Source organism: Octopus sinensis, linkage group LG15, assembly GCF_006345805.1.
Source record: "Octopus sinensis linkage group LG15, ASM634580v1, whole genome shotgun sequence".
Taxonomy (NCBI): Eukaryota; Metazoa; Mollusca; class Cephalopoda; order Octopoda; family Octopodidae; genus Octopus; species Octopus sinensis.
The window spans coordinates 60,154,638-60,181,594 of NC_043011.1; the positions used below are offsets into that span (position 1 = coordinate 60,154,638).

Sequence of the window (26,957 nt, forward strand, 5' to 3'; positions counted from 1 at the left end):
AACTCAAACATCATAATTTACTAATTCATATGATTAAACCAAGAACACACGTTTTTTTTTTAATGTTTATAGTCAACTGATTAAATCCTAGTATTTTAATAAACCAGGAAAGAACAAAGTTGATTCTTGTGGAATTATAGAATGCAATAATAATTCAAAATTTATCCAGAATGACATTTAACTGTCATCTCAACAAATCTTGTATAAAAAATCATATTTAAAGAAAAAGAGAGAGAATTGTAATTTGCATTGCAAATCCCTAAATCATTCTATATGAAATAAATCACAAATACAATAGTCTTCTGTGCTATGATGTTATTTATTTTCTACACTTGATTTAACATAATCAGAAATCTAAAGACTGATGTTTATTTTAATTAAATAAACCATTGAAAAGATGTTTAACATTTAAATATTTAACCATAATTTAATAACTTTCTGCTCAGTGTCCACCCAATAATTGTTTTCTTCTCCTCACTGGTCCCACTAGAATTTAAACAAAAGCATTTCCATGCCGACGAGAGATGCTCCTTTATTCATTCAACCTGAAAATGCAACATGCAATGAACTGACTCTGTCCATTTCTGTTGCAGCCCGAAATTTATCAAGTTTTCCTTTTTGCTTTTTTGTTTTTCTTTTGGTTCACAGTGCTTTGACTTTGATAAAGATTATAACTGACAAGTAACTAATAGCTTTTAGAAGGACATTTTCTAACAATACCTGCTAAGTGTTTTACCTTTTGTCTTCAGACTTCTATTTACTGTCCACTCTAAATATATACACTTTATTTGTAGTTTTCATGAAGAGGGACATCTCTGAACAATTATCAAACCTTCCACGAGGGAATGCTGGAAGATGAGTGCCAATGATCCATGTAATAGGCTTCATAATTCTTGGGAGACTTCTTTCTGCATGAAACCATTGGTAGCCTTGTTAACTCTCAAGTAATGAATATTTATCCACCAATGCACTCATTCTCAATTTTTGATATTAGCGTGTGTGTAAAGCAAATTCATTTGCGAATTATTCAACAATGCCAGTTGACCAATGTTGTTATCATCATTATCATAATAACAATGTTCTCTTTTCTATGTTTGTATGGGTCAGTAAAAATTTACTGAAGCAGAGTTTCCACAACTATATGCTTTTCCTGTAGCCATCCCTAACCTATCTCCAAGAAATGTGATATTTTCCCAAAGCTCTTTGAACATGAATAGATGAATGGCCAAAGAGCCACACATGTTTTCAAGGAAGAGTGCAGGCAAACAACACAGCTTATATGATAGTAGCATCCATTTAAAGTCAGTGTGCAATGTCAAGATATAGGGAGACAACCACACACACACACACACACACAGGTCTATGTCTATATATATGTGTGTGTGTGTCATCATTTCCAGCTATCAAAGCTTCAGTTATCCTGGAGCTCTAGCAGAAGATTTCTGTCCAAAGCACCACACAGTGGAAAAAGGTGCTGCACAAAGGGCCAAGGTATTGCACGAAGAGCCAAGGTGGCATGCCGTGATCCAAGGTGGCATGCCGTGATCCAAGGTGGCATGTGAGTAGAATTTTGTAAATGGATTGTATGTATCTGTGTTTATGTTTATCAGTGTAAACCAATGTGCTGAGTAGCAATACTTCATATGAAAATATAAACTGTAACTTAGTGATTCAATAAGTAGAAATCCATAAAATAATTTCCTATGTTCAATATGTACTGGGTCAAATAAAATCAACCAAAATTCTCCTGAAAGTTTTGTCCTAATAAAGAACAGTTCTATAACAGAAACAAATAAATGAATAAAAAAAACCCCAAGAAATTTATTGTTTCTTCAATATTAAAATGGCAGCAATTTTATAGAGTATATATGATAGAGGGATGACATGATAATTTTATACATCTAAAAAACAGTGATCTTTTGTCATTTATTTAACCACTTGGTTATGCTGAAATTGGTGAATTTTTCAAAAGAAATAATATAGAATTCTCTCCTAAGAAAAGGTTTCATTCGTTAATTTTTACTTATCTATCTTTTTCCTTGAGCCCAAGGATTTGTAAGGTAAGTTAACTAGTTTTCATGGCATATTATTGTGGTGTCACATAAAAGCACCCATGTGGTGCCACGTGAAAGCGCCTCTGTGACACCATGTCACGATGTGACAGCATACTCTGTAAAGTGGTTGATGAAGGGCATCCAACCATAGAAACCATTCCAAATCAGACTGGAATTTGGTGCAGCTCCTCAGCTTGCCAACTCTGGTGAAACTGTCCAACTCATGCCAGCATGGACAATGGACGTTAAATGATGATGATGATGAAATCACAGTTCCTCTGAAATGGTTGAAGATTTGGTGCAGTTCTCCTCTGATATAAACAAAATAAACAAGGCAAAGGAGAGCAGACAGAGACTCTTAAAAGTAAAGACTTTGTCGGGAAACTTGCAGATAGCAGCAACAATAAAAGTGGAAGTTGGTGTTAATTCAATCGAATATAATAAAAGAAACTAAACAAATGAATACGAAATGATTGGTAACTTTGATAAACAGACGGCATTTCAAAGAGACAGGTAAAAATTATAGTAATAAGTCATCTTTCACTTCTAATGAAAGATTAAATGATAAAAGTTTTAACTTGGAAGGAAGCAAAAGAAGAAAGAAAGAAAACCATTTTAAATCATATTGAAATAAGAAATGATTTTAGAGATTTATGTGTGACAAGTCTATGAAATATAATATTGTATGGTGCAGGGATGGCTGTGTGGTTAAAAGGTTTGCTTCCTATCCACATGGTCTCAGGTTCAGTCCTACAATGTGGTACCTGGGGTGTTTTTACTACAGATTCAGACAGACCAAAGCCTTGTGAACAGATTTAGTAGATGGAAACTGAAAGATGTGTGTGTGTGTGTATGTGTATGTGTGTATGTATGTGCCTCTGTGTGTGTGTGTGTGTTTGCATGCACCTGTGTGTGTGTGTATGTTGGCGTCTCCTTGTCTTGACATCATGCGATTGTTGTAAATGAATGTCATTTATTTCCAATATCCTGTGGGAATATGTCTGGTCATGAAAAAAATATTACCTTGCTTGGAAAGAAGTAAGGGTTGGTGGCAGGAAGCATCCCGTCATAGAAAATCTGCCTTGATAGACTCCATCCAACCCATGCAAGCATGGAAAAGCGGATGCTAGGATGATGATGATGACACAGGAAACTGATCGGCTAGTGAAGACAGTTGCTAGCTCAACAGAAGATGAATAGAAATATAATGAGAAGAATCCACTTAATCTGCTACTTGGTTTAACACCCCCAACTTGCATTTGGGTACCTTTAGAAGAATCCAGTCAGTTGGAAACATTCTAGGCAGACCATCAATCTGAAGATTGCTTTGTGCCTCTCTTCTCTATGACCATCATTAGTCACAAAGGCTCTGCAAAGGATAATGAGTGATACTCTTCTTCCTTTGGCTAAGTCCTAACTCCCTAGAAATACCTGAAGAAGTGTACGAACCCTTTGCTCACCATACTTCCATTAAAATATACCTTAAGGCGTCGAGCTGGCAGAAATGTTAGCACGCTGGACGAAATGCGTAGCCGTATTTCATCTGCCGTTACATTCTGAGTTCAAATTCCGCTGAGGTCAACTTTGCCTTTCATCCTTTCAGGGTCAATAAATTAAGTACCAGTTATGCACTGGGGTCGATGTAATCGACTTAATCCATTTATCTGTCCTTGTTTGTCCCCTCTGTGTTTAGCCCCTTGTGGGTAGTAAAGAAAAAAATAAAATAAAATAAAATAAAATATACTGCTTTTGTTTCAACTAAGCTTGAAATTTATGAGGAATTTAATAAAACATCTTTGGTGTTTGGAACATAAGTTAGCATGGAATTTGGATGGAAGATTTTAATTTAGCTCACTCTAAAACAGGAAGTTTATATCATGAAACTAGAAGCTGTCTTGGGAGGGTTGGAATGAAAAACGGTGAAGCCAAGTGATAGAGCAAAGTAAATATAAGTATTAAGTTTAAGAAAAGGAAGTGCGTCAAGAGATAGAATTAACTATAATAAATGAGTCTTAAAAATCAACAAGTGTGAGAAACTGCTTAGTGACAGGTAACGTTTAAAGAAGTGAAGATCAGTGGAGTAAAAGTTATATGTTGTTGAATCTAATCTAAGAATCCAATAGTAGGAAAATAATATTAATAACATAAGTCAGAAGACTTTATTATGGAGTTAATATTGCTATGGTCGGTGCTTTTGAAATTTTCATCATTATACTGCAATATGGCTTTTAATCATTCCATAGACCATTGCTTATCGATAGCTTTTCCCAATAGATGCTGGTTTATTGATGTTTCTTTTAGAAGCTGATTTGAATTAAACTCGTATATAACTTTTATTTTTCTTATATTGAGTTGTTCAATCATTTGTAACTTCACAACAGTAGTTTGAGCAACAGCAGCAGTTTCTACAACGGCAATCAATGAACATCTACATGGTTGCTCAAATTGCCAAAAATAGCAGCCACATTACACCCCACAGTCTTTACAAAAAAAAGAAAGGACATACTGGATGTTGTAGCTGGAGATGGACTAATGACAGAAACAACAACAACAACAAGAAAAACCCTGGGATGGCAACAGTTTGAATGCCATTGATCATAAATGTGTTAAATCAGGTTTGTCTTTGAGATAAACATCAACCGCAGCAGGGTTGCACTTTCAATTGTGTCAGATGACAGATATGAAAGGAACAAATCAAATATTGGAAAATACTGAAATTACTTTCAGCAATTTCTATATTATATTATAATAAATTACCAAGGGAAACAGGGAGCTTTTATGTGGTTGAATAGCCTTCTAGACATAGCAGCCATAAAACTTCCTCTTCAAGTGGTCACAGTTGAGATCATCTCACAATGATGCTACACCAGGAATTATTGTCTCTTATGAACTTTGGCAGATTCTCAGTTTCATGTTGTGAATCTCTGCCAACAAAAGAATTTTGAAGAAGGCACAGGTAAAGGCTGTCTCATTAAGAATGCTTCTTTGCAACTCTGTGGCTCTGAGTTCAATCCTACTGCATAGAATTGTAAGCGCCTTCTACAATTATCCTGTATTGGCAATGCCTTGAGACTGGAACTTGTAACACAGAGACTGTGCAGAAACCCATCAAATGCTGTGGGCATGTGGGTTGATGTGCCATACTGCCTCTCCCTTTATATTAAAAAGGTAATTTAGCAGCTCAGCGAACAGAGATAATTACAATAAGTGTCAAACTGAAATAATGACAGTGGTTGATATCATTATCCTCATTTTGATCTCCATTTCTTCATGCTTGCATGGGTCGAGTAGAATTTGTTGAAACAGATTTCCCAAGTTCAATGTCCTTCCTGTCACCAACCTTCACCTGTTCCCAAGCAAGGCAGCTGTTCCAAAAACTATGTTTTTATGGAAGATTAGGAATGAATGACACTGCTTGTATGATGATGATGATGATGATGATGATGCCTACTTTCAATTATCACACAAATGTTAAAACAAAGAAACAACCAATCACACGCACACATATACACGATGGACTTTTTTCAGTTTCCACCAAACAAATCCACTCCCAAAAGTTTTGTCAAGCCAGAACTGTAATAAAAGACACTTGATCAAAGTACCCCAAGGTACCACATGGCAGGACTTAACCGAAAATCATGTTTTGGAAGTGATATGATGTACGACTTGTCGTCGTCACTGTTATATCTGAATTGTTATAATATGAAACGTTCCTGTGCTCTCTTATCGCTCTCCAACTGTGTACCTTCAACAAGCACTCCATGATATCTTTATTCAATAATTCCTACGACCTGTACAATATATGATGGCACACATGACACTCTTCTCAGTCTGTTCTGCACATGCTCAGTTATACTAACTGGTAGAGTTCACTTAGCCAATCACGGGGGTGTACAGATTCCCTATACAACAGGAAGCAAACTTCTTAATCACACAAGTTTGCCTGTGTTTATCAATTGATCAAAACCCTTGAAAGGAAGTGCCACAGTGTAACTGCATCAGGTGCCTGAAACCAGTCGAAAATAAAGAAGAGAATACACCTGGAATATGGTCCGTCAGTAGTAGTGTAAAGTCGACAGACACGAATACTTTTAAGTGAACTATGTAAGTGCAGGACTAACACAGCTTTGAAATCAAATTACTAAGAGATTTATTCAATACTTTTAAAAATAATTTTCTCTCTCATCTCATCACATGTACCTACCATAAACCTTGAAGTATGCTGCCCAAAATATAAAAAAATCACCAAACCACCGAGAAAAATAAATATAAAAAATTGTCAGAAAAGTTTTGAATCTCTACTAATCACAATTATCTTGACATTAAAAATAACTCAGATGATATTTTGGTTTCTAGTGCTGACAAGATTACAGCCCCCTGAAGTTGGCTGCCAGTCTGAAGTGATAAAAGAGTTAAGCCAGTTTGTGAGCCTAACCTCATGAATATTCTTTAAATCTCTTCTAAACTGCCAAAGAAGAATAACACTTCAATCAATTCTGAAGTAAATTTTATATGGCAGATATATGCAGAATTGGCTTGCATTCAAGTAAAGTACATAAGCACAGAAAAACTGGGGAAAAAAAATGGATCTTGAGTTTGATGAAATCTATAACAACAACAACGTTGATAGCATTCACTATCAGAGTCAGTCAAGTTGCTTGAAACAACAGTCCAAACACCCTCAAACTTATATTTTATTATCCTAAAAAGAAGCTGCATGAGACAGAATAGTCCAAAATAAACTTAAAATAGTGGTATCATCACTGTTTGAGCAACACTGATTTGGAACTGAACAAGAGGCAAAGTAGCCCTTACTTAGCCAACTGACCTGTTAGAAATAGCAGCTAAAATCTTCCTCACAGCATACCCTACCATCTTAAATGAAGAAGGATGCATTGAGCCAATGGAGGTGCCTTGGCATATTTGCTTGACCCACTAGAAATAGCACCAAATCTCTATCAAATCATACTCTACTATATTAAAAAGTACCATGTTAAATGAAACAGGCCTCGGTCTTCTAACTATAGGAGAAAGATGACATGTTAGACAATGTTGTTTTAGAGATATAAAAAGATGAGATGGTCATGGATGGAGTGCCTTTCAGCGTAGGTCTGCTTGATTAAAACTGAAGTGGCACTAAACAGAGACAGCTGTTTCTAACACAGGCAAGAAGGCTAGCAATTTTGAAGAAAGGAAGATATTTGATACTACAGACCCCAGTCCTTGACTGGCACTTCATGTTTATTCTGTTGACCCCAAAGGAATGAAGGGCAAAGTCGACCATATAAGGATATGGACTCAGAGAGTTAAGAGCAGAAACAAATACCAAATACCACACAGTATTTTTCCAAATGCTCAAATGATTCTGTCAATCCATTGCTCTCAACAACAACGCTATTCCCATCAACAACAACTATTTCTTCTGCAGGAAGAAGACCTGAAATTATGGGGGAGGGGTTGAGTCAATTACATTGATCCCAGTGCTCAACTGGTACTTATTTCATCAACTGTGAGAGAATGAAAGGTAGAGCCAACTTTGACTGCATTTGAACTCAGAACGGACAGATGAACAAATGCCACTAAGTATTTTGGGATGTTTTACTCTTTGAACGGCAGATCAAGAAATTAATTTTTTGTAACTAAACACTTTCAAACTTTGGACAATGGTAGAATGTGTCATATAAAACATCTTTTACTCTTAGTGTTGTTGAGAAAAGTTTATATTTTCAAAGTTATTTCATGTTAAAGTAGTCGTATTTTGGTAATTTCAACCAATCAATGACGTGTGTTCAGCTGAATAAAATTACTGCCGTTGTTTGTCAATAACAACTGTCGGTGGTGTATTTTTCATTTGTCACTGTTATTTATGACATCATTCGTGCATTTGTACTGGTTTTAGCATTAAGGTTTTAGGGTTAGGTTTGGGGGTGTTAGGGTTAGGGTTGGGATTTTAGGGTTAGAGTTATGGAAAAAAGTGGAAAATGAAGAAATTGGAGGGGAAGGGGGAAAAGTTTTTCCAAAAATAGTAGCTGAAAAACAGGAAAAAAAAAAGCTAAAAGCAGTAGAAATGCACAAACGATTGTGGTGGTGCCATGAAGTAAACATGCTTCAGACACTCTCGTTTATTCATACAAACATATCTGAGATGAAATATGTCATAAATAACAGTGACAAACAAAATATACACCACCGGAAGTTGTTGTTGGACCTTGGTAGTGTTTGAACTCAGAATGCAATGAGTTAGAAGAAGATGCCATTAGGCATTTCGTCTGATCTGCTAATGATTCTGCCAGCTTGCTGCTGCCTTTGACTTTAAAAAAAAGTTTCATCATTTCACACATTACAGTCAGAAAAAAGCACCAGTGCACTGAATAATGTGGTCCTAGGTACACTATGTTTGAGGAAAAGAAGAAGACTTGTCATGGTTGGAATGTCTTTGGTCAGCTCAACCAGGACCGGCCTAGATCTAATCTAAACAACAACAACAAACAAATATATTGGGCAAAGTCCATTCAAGCAAGGTCTCTGGTTTGAGGACATCATTCTCTCCAACCTATCTTGGAGTCCCAGTAAAGGGTCATGATCACTGTTAAAGATACTGGCTAAGTGATAAAACATATATTTGAGAGGAATTTTAAGACTCACAGCAAACCCATATTGTTTTGAAATGTTGGCACAAGGCCAGTATTTTGGGGGGAGGCGGTAGGGTTAATTACATCGACCCCCACCCCCACCACAGTGTTCAACTGGTACTTATTTTATCGACCTTGGAAAGATGAAAGGCAAAGTCAACCTCAGTGGAATTTGAACTCAGAATGTACTGACAAACGACATGCTTCTAATTATTTTGCCTAATGTGTTAATGATTCTACCAGCTCACTACTTGAAACTCGTAAAATAGTACAATTGTGTCCCAGCTGTAATTTTGCACTCTGCATGTACAGACCTTGTATAACAGAGTATAAAAGTCTATTGTCTTTCAACAGTCTTAAGTACTTAATATTCAAAGCATAATATTACTTACGACAAGCTACAGCAAATAAAGAAAGCATTGATGTTTAAAATCAGAAGCAAGCAAGTATCTTTACACATATAATTTGATCGAAGGACCTATATAACATCAGATGTTCAATATATTGAGTGGAAACACTTCGATATATTAACGAAACATCATTAATCATCGCCAAAATTTCTTGAAAATGATATTGGAAATTAATTGAATTTTAGATTACATTAGTAATATGTATAATTGTTGCATTGCTTCAGATAAGAGAGCTGTCGTAAATATATGTGTGCTTATTTTGCCTATGAAATTAAACATAATTACAGGAGAAATATACAGCAACTAATGTATATATGTGTGTGGTTACAAGCGTTAAAACTTCCATACGTAAAAGTTTTATAGAACTAGACTGGTCTCAGAAACTTACCAGACACTTAAACTGCCTCCATAATATTGTAAAGTGATGTTAATAAATCTTAATAACAACCATTCATCTCAAACAGTTAGATGTTTAATTTCTTAAATTCTTCAGTGTGGCAGGACTGTCAGAAGGTACTGCTAGTTTAGGATATGTCCTGGCCAGCTAATTGTGTCTGAGATGTATGAAAATATACTGAAACTGTTCTCTCACACATTTGTTTAAATATGTGAAAATTGTAAACCTGGGGACTTATGTTGAACATTTGCTATCATATATAGGAGGGTTCTGGCTGAAAGCTAAGTCTGTTGTCTTCCTTTAGTCAGAAATATCAGGCAGTTTCCATCTATCTATTATTTATGGCAAAAATAAAAGTACGGTGGACAATTTCGAAAAGACAGAGGACAAAGCTTTACATGTCTGAAAAACTCCTTGTTAAATTCTATAAATATCACTTACAGGGAATGAAGAAGATGGTTTTTTTTTATCCCCCCCCCCACTGTTATGGAAATTAAAATGCAGCCACACTGGGGCACCACCTCGAAGAAATTTTAATCAAATGAATTGACACCAATCCTTTTATTTTTCTTAAACCTGGTGCTTATTCTATTGGTCTCTTGCCAAACTGCTAAGTCATGGGAATGTAAATACACTAACACTGGTTGTGAAGCATTGGCTGGGGGATAAACACACACACACACACACACAATGGGCTTCTTTCAGTTTTTGTCAACCAAACCAAGTCAGAAGTCATTGGTCAGCCCAAGGTGCCATGCAGCAGGACTGAACCCAGAACCTTGTGACTGGGAAGCAAACTTCTTACCACACAGCCATGCCTATATATTTAGTATTACTTGCTTAGAGTGGAGGAAAGGGGTTTGCATATGACCTTTGTAGGGTCTTTGAGATTAGTGAGGTTGATCCCAGGGATGTTCCATTTAAATTGTTGCCGGTCAACAAACGTAGAAACGAAAAGGGTAGAAACGAAATCTGAGATGTGGTGTGAATCTAAAACTTCATTAATACATGACTTCCTCACCTTTTGATTCCAATTAGGAGAGCTCTTTCCAAGCAAAGAATTTGAGAGAGATTTAGTTTGTATTTCTAGCATGCCAAGTAACTCCATAGCAGATAATCTCTGATTGGTTCATTTTGTGAATGTTATCATTAAGGTTAAAGAAAAACCACAGCATTATTATTTTCCTTTAAATCAATATTACTGAATCCCACTACATTACATGCTTATCATACTAATGTGTAATGATCATTGCTCTGGAAAGTATATGAAATAATGATATCTTTTATAATAATAATAATAATAATAATAATAATAATAATAATAATAATAATAATAATAACAACAACAACAACAGTACTAGGCAGTGGCTCTTGTGGCTTCTGATCTTAATTGATTGGAAGTGTTATCATGTACATTGTTTTGTCTTGGTATAAAAGATGGGCTACAGCAAATATTCTGCTCAATACCACAGATTTGCTTGTCAGTTGTTTGACCTTAAGCAGTTGAGCATGTCCTTTGGTGGCTGACGATATGTGCATTTCTGATCACGAGCAGAGATAGTGGGAAAGCATCATAGCCGTGTGTTGAAAGGAATTCTTACAGGTTTGGATAATTTACCTTTGGAAACATGGGTGGTTCATTCAACATCCTTAAACAATCCTTATTCAGGGACCTTTTGAGTGGGATGGGTTACTCCACCAGAAGAAAATTCTAACTGGGACCCACCTGCAAGGTCATGTGCTGTTTATCTTGATATGAGATCACCATGTCGCACACATATGGTTGTGATGCATGTGCCTAGTGTACCCTTATCAGATGGGTAGTCATGATGGGTGTACTGGGCTTCATATATTTGTACCCCAGTGTCACTTTGATGGTATGCACTGCTCTCTTACTCAATAATAATAATAATAATAATGCTTTCTAACATTGGTATATAGCCTATAGTTCTGGAAGCAACGTTTTGCCTTTCTGTTTGCTTCCACCAAAAATGAGCAAAACAAGCTGAGTACTCAAAACAGCACTATTTTCTTTTTTCTTTCTCTCATGTTTACATCCTTCCATGATATCTTCATCATCATTTAGCCTCTGCCTACCATGCTGGCATGGGTAGGACAGGTTGACAGGAACTGACAGGTTTGAAGACTGCACCAAGATCTGCTCTTTGTTTATTGGCAAGATTTCAACTATTGGATGCTCTTCTTAACACCAACGACTTTACAAAGTACTGGGTGCTTTTGATGTGGCACCAGAAGTGGTGAGGTCATCAAGTAACTTGCAGAACAAGACCCCTCAACTGGGAGAGGGGGGAGCAGTATTGAAGGATAGAAAAAGTCTTGTATTAGAAGAGAAATATGGTTACCTCAGATGGAGAGAGAGAGAGGGAGAGAGAGGAAGAGAGAGAGAGAGGGGGGGAGAAAGAGAAAGAGAAAGATGTAATAAGGTGGGAGAAGGGGGCTGTACACCCAAATTACAGGAGAAAGATATATGTTGACCAAATATACACACACATATATGTATAATGACACATTTCTGCAGTTTTGGTTTACTAAATTTTGTTAACAAGGAATTGACCAACCAAAATAATGGTAGAAGATACTTGCTCAAGGTACCAAGCAGTGGGATTTGACCTGGGACCATTTAAGTGCAAAGTAAATCTCTTAATCTCAGTCATGTCTGTCCCAATTGTGGTCTGTAGCATTCTTTGCCTGTAACAAGTTTCAAAACTTCTAAACATCTATAGGTGATCAACTTAATAATTCTTCAGAAATAATTCATTCACAGGTTTATATATCAATCTAAATATAGAAATGCATGATTTACCAATTTCACATTGGTGAATTCTTGTAAATTCATAGAAAATTAATTTCCATTTTGTGGTCATTTTTGATTCTCCCAATTTACATCAAATTGAATTTCTGAGACACAAATTTCCCATATTTGATAGATTCCAAACTGTTTAGCCAGAACAGGAATTGCCAAACTTCTAGTTATTTAAAAATATATTAACCTCTTATGACCTTACAACAAACACCAACTAAATCACCTGAATAACCCAAGTCAATAACAGAAGTGAACTTTCATTTGTGTAGAGACTGTAAACAGGATGTGATAATTCAATATTTCTATGATGCAGAGAGAAAACATTTACCTGCAAAATAATTGGTTATTCAGGCTGAAAAACAAAAAATATCTGTGAAACATCATTTCTCTGCTGAATAAAACCTTTTAACCACAGTGCTGTTTTTAACACTTATGTAAAAGGAAACACCGTTAGTCTATAGTTTAAAACTGTTAACATTGTTGTTATTGTACATTCCCAGTTGGTTTTATAGGAGAAAGCATTTGGCATTTAGTGAAATGACTAAATGATCCAGAGGTTCAGTGACCATCATAAGTTCACACTGACTTAGAATGTAGCAGTTTGAGCAAATTGCATTTCTCTTCATTGTCCAGCTTATTCTTGTTTTTCTTTTAAACCCCAGGTCAACCTGCAGTTGACTGAGCAGATGCCTGACTAACAATGGTGGCTAACAATGACAATCCTACCTTTGTATTATTTTTTAGACAACATATCTATTTTGTACTTTATTTTGAAAATATTGGGTATTTGAGAGAGAGAGATTTTGCTGCTCAGTTCCAGCAGAGTGAGTGGATTCAAACAGATTCCCTCCTTAGTTGTCTAATGTGTGAAATCTAATGGTGGACATAGCAGAAATAGGGCAACTGACACAGCATAAACATGGGAGTTGCAGTTCCTTGACCTTAGGTCCAGTGAATTGTATTGTGGTACAGCGTTAAAAGTTATTGAGCTTAACGATGTCATGTGCATGAGAGATGATTTCATTGGTATAGACATATAATGCATGTGGCACTCTGTCAGTTACGACAATGAGGGTTCCAGTTGATCCGATCAACATAACAGCCTGCTCGTGAAATTAATGTGCAAGTGGCTGAGCACTCCACAGACACGTGTACTATTAATATAGTTCTTGGGGAGATTCAGTGTGACACAGAATGTGACAGGGCTGGCCCTTTGAAATACAGGTACAACAGAAGCAGGAAAAAAGAGTGGGAGAAAGTTGTGGTGAAAGAATACAGCAGGGTTCACTACCACCCCCTGCTGGAGCCTTGTGAAGCTTTAGGTGTTTTCACTCAATAAACACAACACCTATTGTGGGAACTGAAACCGTGATCCTATGACCATGAGTTCACTGCCCTAACCACTGGGCCATTGTGCCTCCAAACTTGGATTATAAGAATTGGAGAAAGATGTGTTAGGAGATCCAAGTCGGAAGAAATTGTGGAGGAAGAATATTATGGATGGTAAGGGCAAAAATGGTTCCTCCATCACTGTTTTTGAATAAAACATGGAACCATGTTTAGAAAGTCAAAAACAATTTCATTTCATAATAAACATAGAGAATGTACGGACATCAAAACTTTCTTCTTTTATTTCCCGTATAAGTATAGGAGGTCTTGTGCTTCAGCAAAAACATCACAAAATGCTTTACTTTGCTAAACATTTTTTCCAGTTTGTCTTTGGTCCTCAGTACACATCAATAGCATATTTGAAACACTAGATTCTTAGATTTCTAGCTCATAATTCCAATTCTATCAACTGATCTGTATAATTAATGATTGTGTCTAGTTTTTCCATGACCTTTTTGTTTTTTTTTTCTTTTCAAGTCGCAGCAGATTGTTAATGTCATCATCATCATTTGATATCTGCATATCAATGCTTGTCATCATCCTTTGTCGCAACAACAGAGAGAGAAGATATAAAAAATTAAAAAAAAACAAAAAAACCTTGCCAACAAGAATGTCTTGTTTTTTGACCTGTTTTACTTTCATTTTCTTTTTTCACAATTGGATGCCTTTCTCACCATCAACCATTTTACATGTACTGAATCTATTTTATCATACCACTCATACTAGAGTGGTTGCTTGGTTCGTGGATAAGAAAACTCCATTCTTGGAATAGTAAAACATATGTCTACTATCTATCATATCTAGTTAGAATGTTGACCTGACTACAAAATCTGACCCTTAACCAAAAATATCTTTTAACTTCAATATTTTATTTCAGTTGATGACTATTTCAACTCTTTTATTCTGTTATTGATGTGAACAGAAAATTCCAATTTACATCATTTTTCTATAACTGCTCATCACCTTTTCACTTTTTTTTTTTTTTTTCTTACACTTCTTCACTTATATTTCTTCTTAAACAGTCATAAGTCATTAATTATCTGCTCCACTTAATCAGAAACTAATCAGCTAATTAGTTTTCTAAAGCCAATATGACACGTAAGTGGATAAATTATATCACCAACTTTGATCTGAACCTCATTTTTCCCCATCCACATTCATAACATTACATACTAAAGTAACACCTCAACACCATAATTCTAAACTGTGAACATACTTATACTCTCTATCTCCATAAGACAACCCTTCTCTCTTTTACTCTTTTACTCTGGTTTCATTGATTGGGTTGTGGCCATGCTGGGGCACTACTTCAATATCCTTAGTTGATCATATCAACTCCAGTATGACTTAGCAATGGCTACACACACACACACACACACACACATGCGCGTGTGTGTCTTCATCTTCCTCATCATCATCTGCTTTCCATACTGGCATGAGTTGGACAGGTAGTCACAGTTTGAATCAGTTTTTTATTGGCAGCCCCTGCTTTCATACAAAGTCTTGTACATTGTAAATGTAGAGAGTATTTGGTACCTCAAGACATCTACGTTTTCTCAGATGAGACTGAGGAGGAGGACGAGGAGGAGGAGAGAGAGAGAAGTGATAAAAGAAAAAAGGCAGAGTATGATGGCAGAGACAGTGTTATTAGGACAAAAATAGAAGAAGGAGGAATGAGTAAATGATAGGTGACAATACAAGTGACCCGAAAAAGAGATGCCTGGCAGCACAAAAATGGTTTGATCCAGTTTCATAGATAATCCTAGTAATGAGAGGAGGGTGAGAAAGAGAGAGAGAGAGAGATACATATAAAGAGAGTGATGCAAATAATACAATATAGGTTCTTATAGGTAGGCCATATGACTAATGAAATGTATGATACACTCAGAATCATTCTCTTGTGCAGGGCAGGTGTGAAACAACCAGGAAGTGAAACTGGTTTTACGTCAATGTTCCATCAACCAATGAAAATGCTATGATTTAATCTGAAACACACACACACACACACACATGCACACGCACACACACACACATGCACACTACCATTAATGCTAGAATGTAAATTTACATTCACCTAATTTATATACAAAGTTTGGGTTAAACAATATAAGAAAGCAAGAAAAGAAACATGAAGAATAATATATCTAAATAAACTGAAGGGACCATTATAGTTATCACAGTTCTGTCTCTGCTGTCTCCATCAGCTCTTATCAAGAAGACCAAACACACACACACACACATGCACACACAGAGATAAATGTATACACAAACACTCATGCATGCACACAAGGATAAAGACGCAAACAGTCAAATGCAAGAATGTAACATCGTTTTACTTTGGTGATAATCAACTTGAAATTTAGTACACACTGGCTGTGTACTAAGAAGCTTACTTCCCAACTATGTAGTTCTGGGTTCAGTCCCATGGCATGGCACCTTGGCAAATGTCTTCTACTATAACCTCAGGCCAACCAAAGCCTTGTGGGTGGATTTGGTAGACAGAAACTGAAAGAAGCCCAATATATATATATATATATATATATATATATATATATATATATATATATCTGTGGGTGTGTGGGTGTCATTGGGTCTGTATTTGTCCCCCACTATTGCTTGACAACTGGTGTTGGTGTGTTTACGTCCCTATGACTAAGTGATTTTGCAAAAGAGACCAACAGAATATGTACCAGACTTAAAAAAAAAAGAAAAAGTACTGGGGATGGTTCGTTCCACTAAAAATTCTTCAAGGCAATGCCCCAGCATGGCCACATTATTATGACTAAAACATGTAAAAGATAAAAGATAAATCCATTAGATAATCAATCCCACTGTATCTTCTACTATAGCCCAGGGCCAACCAAGGCCATGTGAGTGGATTTGGCAGACGGAAACGCAAAGCAGCCCATCATATATGTACGCCTCTATATGCATGTTGCGAAGGCGCATGGCTCAGTGATTAGAGTGTCGAGCTTATGATCATGAGGCTGTGAGTTCCATACCCGGATTGGACTGCATGTTGTGTTCTTGAGCAAGACACTTTATTTCACATTGCTCCAGTCCACTCAGCTGTAGAAATGAGCTGCAACGTCACAAGTGCCAAGCTGTATCGGTCCCTTTGCCTTTCCCTTGGTGGCGTCGAGAAGGGAGGACGGTATGCATGGGCAACTGCAGGTCTTCTATAAACAACTTGCTCGGACTTGTGCCTCGGAGGGTAACTTTCTAGGTGCAATCTCATGGTCAGTCATGACCGAAGGGAGTCTCAGCATATGCATGACTTTGTGTTTATCCCACACTAGTGTTGACAACAGGTGTTGGTTTGTTTATGTTCCTGTAACTTAACGGTTCTGACAAAAGAAACTGACAGAATAAAAAATAAGCTTAAAATAAATACTGGAGTCAGTTTGATCAACTACACCCTTAATAGGGTTGCTCCAGCATGGCTGCAGCCCAATGACTGAAACAAGTAAAATGAAATTTTTAAAAATGTACAGCATGAAAGAAAAGCTGTATAAAAGACACATACACACACTCACACATGTACAACTATATGCTAATAGTTAGAGACACATGTAAATAGTGATGCACCCTTCGAAACATAGAGGGCTGCAAAAGAAACTTGGTAACGACCTGGCTATACCTGTGTGCCTTTCTGGCATAAAATCAAAGCATATCCTTTAATTACTTCATTGACTTTCACAGTCAGGTGTTACAAAAATGGTTATTAAATTTCAATCAAGTTTGCCCAAAATCCTTGAACAAATTAAAACTGTGATGGAAAATTTAATTAAATTTTAATTACCTCTCGATAGTTTCGAACGCCAGCTTCCCTAAAAGTCGGCTTGCATCGCATATTTTTCTGAAAGAAAAACAAATAAAGTAAAACATTAAATTTATATTACACACACTGCAATCACATGAAAATATTAAAAGAAAAAGGAAAATCATGGATTCTGACCTAAATTTCTATCATAAAACTAAATCATATTGTTTTCAAGAAATAAAGAGAAAATAATAAATAATTTAATAAATAAAAGTCATTGTCGTCATAATAAAGAACACATAAAATAAAGCCTTGAATTTATACGGAAGGAGAAGTGAGATTGACAAACATTCATGCCTTTCTCGTGGGTGTTAGAACTTGTATTTTGAACTTATGAAATGAAATGAAATGAAATGAAGTGAAATCACAGTTGCTCACAATATAGAAACTCTAACTTGATTTTCTGATATTTCAATTATTATTGTATTCAATTAAATACGAAGACAATGAAACATTGAATTAAGTCAGGAAGAAAATTAATTAACTGCTGAATACTGTAGCTTCAAAAATATGTTTTATATATACATATGTGTGCGTAGGAGGGCCTGTGTGGTAAGAAACTTGCTTCCAAACACATGGTTCTGGGTTCAGTTCCACTGCATGGCACCTTGGACAAGTGTCTCCTACTGTAGCCTTGCATTAACCAAAATGAGGAAGACGGAAACTGAAATTGCATGTGTGTGTGTGTATAAATAGAAAGATAGATAGATATATACATGTGTGTGTGTGTTTGTCCCTCACAACTACTTGACAACTAGTGTCGATGTGTGTTTATGTCCCTGTAACCTATCAGTTTGGCAAAAATTACCAATAGAATAAGTACCAAACATAAAACAAAAAAAGAGGTGCTAGGGTCAATTCATTCCACTAAAAATTCTTCAAGGTGGTTTCCCAGTGTGGCCACAGTCTAATGAGTGAAGTAAGTAAAAGAGTAAAGAGACACACATACATAAATTCGATGTAAAAAGCACCCACTACACTCTCAGAGTGGTTGGCATTAGGAAGGGCATCCAGCTGTAGAAACTCTGCCAGATCAAGATTGGAGCCAGGTGCAGCCATCTGGTTCGCCAGTCCTCAGTAAAATCGTCCAACCCATGCTAGCATGGAAAACGGACATTAAACGATGATGATGATGATTTTCATTATTATTATTATTATCATTATTCAGGTCATTGCCTGGAATCGAACTTGGAATCTTGGGGTTAGTAGCCCACACTCTTAACCACAACGCCATATGCTCATGGGCTTATGGCATAGTGGTGAAGACCGAGGCTATAGTAGAAAAAACTGGCACAAGTTGGCATGCAGTAGGACTGAACCCAGAAACATGTGATTGGGAAGCAAGCTTCTAACCACAGAGCTACTCCTGCACCTGGTTTTTATGATTGTATTGCAGTCAATGATACCTAATAACCCCTCATCCCTTGAAACTGTGTGCCTTATCCCCAAATTAGAAATCATTATTACTGAAACTGCAGAATTTTCCTTTTTAACTTCTCATTTTCTATTTTCACATTGTTTATCTGTGAATGTTCAATATTTGATCTCAGAAATTTCTTTGCTATACATTCACAATTACTTAAGCATACAAATATAGGGACACACATATATTAACTAGTAGAAAAATGTGTGCATGTAGATCTAGCTTAGCTCTGACCAAGCAGATCTGTGATCAAACACATTCCAGCCTTGGCCATCCTACCTTTTTGTATGTACTCTTTTAGTTGTTTCACTCACTCTACTGAAGGTATGCTGGAGAACTGCCTTAAAGGGTTAAGTCAAACAAATTGATTCTAGTACTTAATTTTAAAGTCTGATATTTATTCTATCATACTTTTTTGTTGAACTGCTCAGTTACAAGGACATAAGCAAACCAATACTGGTTGTCAAGAATTAGGGGAGTACAAGCACTTACATACACACACACACATATACATACATACAAAGGGCTTCCACAGTTTCTGCTCACGAAATCCAATCACAAGGCTTTGGTTGAGCTGTTGATGTAGAAGAAGGCCTTTGCCCAAGTGCTGTGCAGTGGGACTGAACTCAAAATGAGATGGTTAAGAAGCAAACTTCTTAACTATACAGCCACTCCTGTAACCTAACTACTTTGTCCAATGCATCCATTTTGGGGATGGTGGTGGCCTAAGGCTGATAATTATAACAGGTTGAGCTATGATGCATAGAGGCTTCTTTCACTGCCTGAGAGAGGGAGAGAGAGAAAGTGAGAGAGAGGTGGGGAGTGGCAGGGTGAGATGTGAAGCAGAATTATTGAATATAGTTGTAAAAAAAAAAGATATTTCAGTAAAGCAATGAAATCAATCAGTGGAGCAAACACCCCTTCCTGCCTCCAAAATCCATCAGCAATGAATCTAATCGATCAGTTACAAATGAAAAGAAAATGCAATGAGAAAAAAAAAGAACGAAAATTCTGTCTGACTTGTTATTTCACAGTTCTGAAACCAATGAAGGAAGTGAGCCAAAATAAAAGAATATGTAAAACATCATTACCTAATATGTTAAAAATAAAAATAATGAACACACAATGAAAAAGAAACAAAACATAAGTATTCAAAGAACCAGGTTCACAGACATTCTAGAAGAAAGCAACATGGTTCAAAACATTTGATGACGTTTTTTCTTTTTATATTATAAAAAAAAAAGATATATATTTTTTAGTTTTTTTGGATCTGTAAAATTTTCATTATTCACGCAATATGTAATAACTGAGAGATATATATATATGAGCTGACACAATTTATAAAAAAAAATATCATCATCATCATGATATAATTATAATTATGTAGTGAAGAAGTTTCCTGTTTTGTTCCAATCCCATACTATCAGTTTCAATCCCACTAAATGGTACATTGGCTGTCTTCTGTCCTATCTTCTGGTTGCTTCTTGTCGGTTTTGACAAAGGAAGAGGTCATGGTACAGTATCACGGCCTTGTGAGTGAAATTTTGGTAGCAGGCATCAATACAGAAATCCCTTCTCTCTTGCACACACACACACACACACACACACATACACAGGTAAGTGGCCTAGTAGTTAGAGGGTCATACAGCCAGGTGTTCAATTCTGGGTTCAGAGTGTGTGTTGTGCCCTTGACTGAGATACTTCATTTCAAGTTGCTCCAGTTTACTAAACTCTATACATGAGTACCAGCCAAGAGTTTGCTGGTGCAACTCTATTTCATGCCAGCTGTCCCCTCCTGGATATACCACAGAGACAAAGAGTGGAAGAGTCAAGAGGCTGTCTATATCTGTTCATGTCTACAAAGGCACCGCAAACAATCAGCATACAATGGTACATGTTACCAAGCCATCATACTCTTTCACAAGTGAGGACTGGCTAAGATGTGTGTGTGTGTTTATCAGTGTAAATCAAGTTGAGCTGCATCCCTTTATGTTTTAAGAAGCCAACTTAACTTTTCATGTCAGTAGAATAAGTACCAAAAAAAAAAAAATGTAGTAAGGCCAATATGAGTGGTTAACATATATGAAGGTGTTGCACCAGCATGGCCAGACCAAAGACTATAACCAATAAATGAATGCAGCTGCTGTTGTGTTGTTACTCTGCCTATTCTACTTTGAAGAACGTTTTTGTCTTTGGGCCCACAGGTTTTATAGGATAACCAAACAAATCCAGTCGATACACCAGCCTCTCTGTATTATCTCCATTACAGTATCTCATTACACTTGATCATATCAAAAACTCTGTAGAAACCACCTTTTGTGGAAGTGCATCTTATAGTAACTCCCTTTCAATCTATTCTCCTCTTCAAAGCATTAACCAGCAAAAATTAATGTACATTAATCTCCTGGTACTTCCTTTCTTATCTTTAATTCCATATGCCAATAATAACCACCAGCTTTTGAAGTTCTATATTAAAATCACTGGACTTGATTTCCCCTTCTACACTTAATCCCATAAGCTTTAGACAAAATCTTTACATAGACAATAAAATATTTCCACATAAACTTGTGGCTTAGCCCAACGTCAATGCTGACTGAGTAGAGCTATGATCAGAGGCATTCTAGCTACGAAAATTCCATCTATTTTTAGAGTTATCTAGGTTTACATTAGCGAAAGTTTCCTCCTTTGCTAAAATGATAGAATTTAAGGGTTTTTGGCTGTTGTTTTTAGCTCATGCAACAACCATACAGAGGTTCTTTTGTTGGCTTGCTTTCACATTAAATTGACGTATACAGATGTCTACAAATTTCCACTTTAGTTTTAGCAACTCAATAAATTTAGTTGAATAAATCTAGTTCATCTATGTTTAAACCACTTCTAGTAAATTGCTTTTATTCAGTTCTGTAAAGATTGCCAAATTACGTGAGAATAAAGAGGTCAGAGTAAAGACCTTAATCTGAACTTGTGATTCCCCATACAACATTATATTTATATAATTTGTATTTCCTTCTTCAGAAATCTTACACAACACTTATCATCCTTAACTCTATTACACGAAGAGCTACGTCAAAATTTCTCTTTTAATATGCATTACCTATGACAGCTTTGGATATTTTCAAGCTGAAATACACTGTGGCAGAGTAATATGGTCTTATATTGATGGATATATTACACTCAAGACAAAAAAAAAAATAAACAAAAATAAAAATGATAACCAAATACTAAAAGCATCTGGAAGAAAGAAAGATGAAGCCAATGTTGTATGTGATATTTGAGTCAATTGTCTATTGATGATTGTCTATTGATACACCTTTTTTATTGAAATTGTGTGAATGATGGAAACAAAAATAATGTACTTAAGAGAGAAAAGGCAAAAAGTCAATAAACGAAGAAGAGAATATTTGAGTGTTTATCTGATTGATTGCATAACTTTAAAAATTTTCAGTTATTGCCAAGATGTTGACAAACCAGTAAAATATAGAAAATTAATATTAAATTTTCAAGTGAGGTGGTAAGCTGGCAGCATCATTAGCATGCCAAGCATAATGCTTAGAATCGTTTCAACCATTTTTACATTCTGAGTTCAAATTCTACCAAGGTCAACTTTACTTTTTTATCCTTTCAGGGTCAATAATATAAGCACCAGTTGAGCACTGGGATCAATGTAACCAGATTATCCCTTTCATAAAATTGCAGGCCTTGTGCTAAAATTTGAAACCAATATTAAATTTTCAACTTTATTTTAATAACATTTCTTTATGGTTCTACTCATTAATCAAGCTTCCTTAAAAATACAACTATATTAATACTCTTTTACTCTTTTACTTGTTTCAGTCATTTGACTGCGGCCATGCTGGAGCACCGCCTTTAGTTGAGCAACTCGACCCCGGGACATATTCTTTGTAAGCCCAGTACTTATTCTATCGGCCTCTTTTGCTGAACCGCTAAGTAATGGGGACATAAACACACCCGCATCGGTTGTCAAGCAATGCTAGGGGGACAAACACAGACACACAAACACACATGCACACACATATATATATACATATATACTATGGGCTTCTTTCAGTTTCTGTCTACCAAATCCACTCACAAGGCTTTGGCCGGCCCGAGGCTATAGTAGAAGACACTTGCCCAAGGTGCCATACAGTGGGACTGAACCCGGAACCATGTGGTTAGTAAGCAAGCTACTTACCACACAGACACTCAATTTTCTGTTTAACATTTATTTATGTCTCATTTTTATTCATTGTCATCACCATCATTTAACCCCAGGACAATGGTTTTTATCAGGCAACTAGGTTGCACTGATAGTAATCATCTCGGCTGAGATCAGCAATTAGTGCACAACAAGGTTCCAGCATATATTTACGTCAACCACTTTAAAGCAAGCACTGCTTATTTATGTAAACAGTTATTGCAAGGACCATAAATTCAACGAAACTGGCATGGCTGGATGTGACTGTAAATTCCGTGAAGGACCAGAAGAATTTGCTGAACATGTAGGAATTTGATAGGAACTCATAGTGGAAATGATGGTGTAACAGCCAAAATGGCAGCTTTTATACTATTATGGTGATGAAGTCTTGAACTGAGTTGGAAATATTTATATGAACAGTTTCACAAACCTATCAGATTCCTTATAATTTGCACAGTGGCCTCTATTATCGATTCTGTGAGTGATAGCAGATATTTACATCAACCGAGTCACAAACAGGTACAAAACCTCAGCAGGTAGGGCTGGGTATATTTTTATGATCTGATTCAAAGCAAGTACACAACGCATGTGAATATATGTCAACCAATGTTACAGGGTTAATGTTGACTTTTGTATACTTGAAAGGGGCATAAGGAATTTGTTGAAGTATATTTTCTATGGTTGGATGCCCTTCTTGTTGCTAAGCCTCACCTATTTCCAAGCAAGGTGACATCTCCTCATGGTCTGACATGTTTTTCATGGAAGACTAGAAACAAACGACCTCACGTGTATGACAGTGATGCTCATTTACAATCATCACAGGATGTCAAGACAGGAGTACACATTAACATACACATGCCACATGTACATTCATGCACACACACAAACACTAACATACATTCATGCATGCACACACACACACAAGCATGATGGGCTTGTTTCACTTTCTGTCTTTCAAATCCATTCACAAGGCTTTGGTTGGCATGAGGCTATAGTAAAAGATACTTGCCCAAGGTGCTGCAAAATGAGACTACGCCCATGACCACAGGACTGAGAAGCAAGCTTCCCAGCCACATAGCAACCCCTAAGCCTATTTCTAAATTTAAACCCTTGTCTTCTTTAGTTTAAGCCCCAACAAATATCTTACACAGTAATAATACTGTACCAGTTATCCTCTATACACATATCAGTCCTATTAGTACAAGTGCCTCTCCTACACACATTTGTGACTACTTTTAATGTCCAGCTCTCTTTAAATTTCACTAGTGATTCCAGTTAAAGTATCATTGAATACCTAATGAAGAGATCACCTTTAATTCAATCCCTTTCTAACCTCTCTATTCTGCATTTAAAGCTGCTAAGCAGAATAATTTCTCTAATATATTATTCATAACCAGCTCTTTGTAAAGTAGGTAAAAAAAAAACCAAAAAAACCCACCCCCATCACTTCCCTGTGCATCTCTTTTTCTTCCAAAATATTTATATGCAACACTAATTGTTCCACTAATTTCCAATTCATAACAAGCTGTACGAACAATCAGAGATATAAATTCAAGGACAAGGATAATTATTTCTCAATCTTAGATACATTCAAAGCAGTCATGGGCAACTTACACAGAACTTCCTGAATGGTATGCCTAATGAAAAATTACATTGCAATTTTTAGTAGTGCAGCCCACCAGATAATGAGCTATGGTTCATGTGACCTGCTTCTCAAAAAAGGTTGGCCATGCCTGACGTAAAGTTCTACTTCTCTATAATATCTCTTGGCTGCATTCAAGGGATCCCACTGCACTTATTTATTATGATTATTTCTTTTTTTTTTTTGGAGCAGGCATTGCTTACACTCAGTACATGATAGCAAATTTTGAACCCCATTTCTATATATTATAGAATGACCACTTGTCAGATTGCACAAGAACTGTATACACACTCTCTCTCTCTCTAACTAAATAGTGATATAAAACTCAAAATCACATGGCAACAAAGTGAAATCCAAACCCAAATGGCCGTGACTACTTCATTATTCTTGCAGCAGCAGTTATCAAATGGTATATAGATTCTCCATTAACTAAACCGAACATATTTCATCATAAGCAAATAACTAAAATATAATTCAATATTTCAATACATCCAACACTACACTTACTAGACTTTCTGCAATTTCAGTGAGGACAGTTACACCTAATATGCTTTCACAGGTTTACTAAACTCCACAGTTATCCTTGTGTCTTGTTTCTTTAGTTATATGTGTGTATATATATATAATAAAAAAAAGTCCTGTTAGGGAATGTTAACAGATTTTAAGTTACTGAGAAGATTTTTTTTTTTATATTCAGTCACTGATCTGAAGATTCTAGAGAATATATTGTTAAAACAATTACAGTTGCCTCATTCTGTATAAAGACTAATCAACTGCTGATTTCATCTTAACATATATATATTATTAAAAAGCAGCAGAAATATCACAAAAACTGTTACTCGGAGTTTCACATTCCTGTTTGTCAGACAGTTAACTGTCCGACGAATGGGAATGTGAAACTCTGAGTAACAGTTTTTGTGATATTTCTGCTGCTTTTTAATAAAGCATATTTTACTCTACCTCTGGTATTCGAGTACTATATTTTACACTTGTTTTGCATTTATGTGCTTACTCTGGTATATATATATATACACGTACATACACATTCATGTATATACACATATATATACATATGTATATATATATATATATATACACGTACATACACATTCATGTATATACACATATATATACATATGTATATATATATATATATATACACGTACATACACATTCATGTATATACACATATATATACATATGTATGTATATATATATATATATATATATACACATACACACACACATATACATATGTATATACATTTATACATATATATGTTTGTATATATATATATATATATATATATACACATACACACACACATATACATATGTATATACATTTATACATATATATGTTTGTATATATATATATATATGTTTGTATATATATATATATGTTTGCATACATACATGTATGTGTATACACTCACACACACATGATCTTTAGCAAGCAGTAACTCACAAAATCATTTAAAGCAATATACAAAATTCATTCTAGCCTTATCTACCATACTCTTTGACTTATTTGTTGAGCGCATCCTATCACACGACCATCCTGAGTTGCCTTAAAGAAATATTTGCAGTATTAATGAAAGCCAGTGCATTTAGCCAATGAGATTATGATCCTATTTGTCTATCGTCCAACTCCTATGAAAGCCAGAGAAATATAATCAATCACTGATTTCAAGCTAACATGTCATTATTTATTCAGTTACTGTTAAAATGTTTTCTAGTGGCCCAGATCTAATCATGATTGGTTCCTACAACGTTCATTCATCCAATAATTTTTTGTATTATTTTACTCTTAAAACAAACACCAAGTAATTTTTTCCGAGATATCGAAACTTAAAATTTATAGGAAGAAATGGATAAGTATTTTTTCATTACTGAAGGGATTATCAATATGAATAAAGCAGTTCTATCTGGCAAGTGAAACAAGATTATAGATTAATTTTAATAAACACCGGCTGATATTTTCATTCAAACCATACAATCAAATTCATATCGCTAAAAATATCAACCCGAAACTCAATATAGTGTCGATTTGTTACATTATTTTATATTTTGTTACAAACAATATTCTTCATATTCCATAATTAGCTGACATAGCAAAAATTGATTTTTGGGAAAAAAGACAAAAAGTTTGCTTTTTGAACTCT

General features: G+C 35.7%; 1 protein-coding gene across 1 annotated transcript in view; it reads right to left on the bottom strand.

Moving 5' to 3' along the window:
- Nucleotides 1-26,957, bottom strand: part of LOC115219701 (diacylglycerol kinase zeta-like) — a 545,273-nt gene that overhangs the window by 276,662 nt on the left and 241,654 nt on the right. The window contains exon 5 of the mRNA XM_029789877.2: nt 17,509-17,565. Coding sequence (XP_029645737.1) covers nt 17,509-17,565 — 57 coding nt within the window. The remainder of the gene's footprint in view (nt 1-17,508; nt 17,566-26,957) is intronic.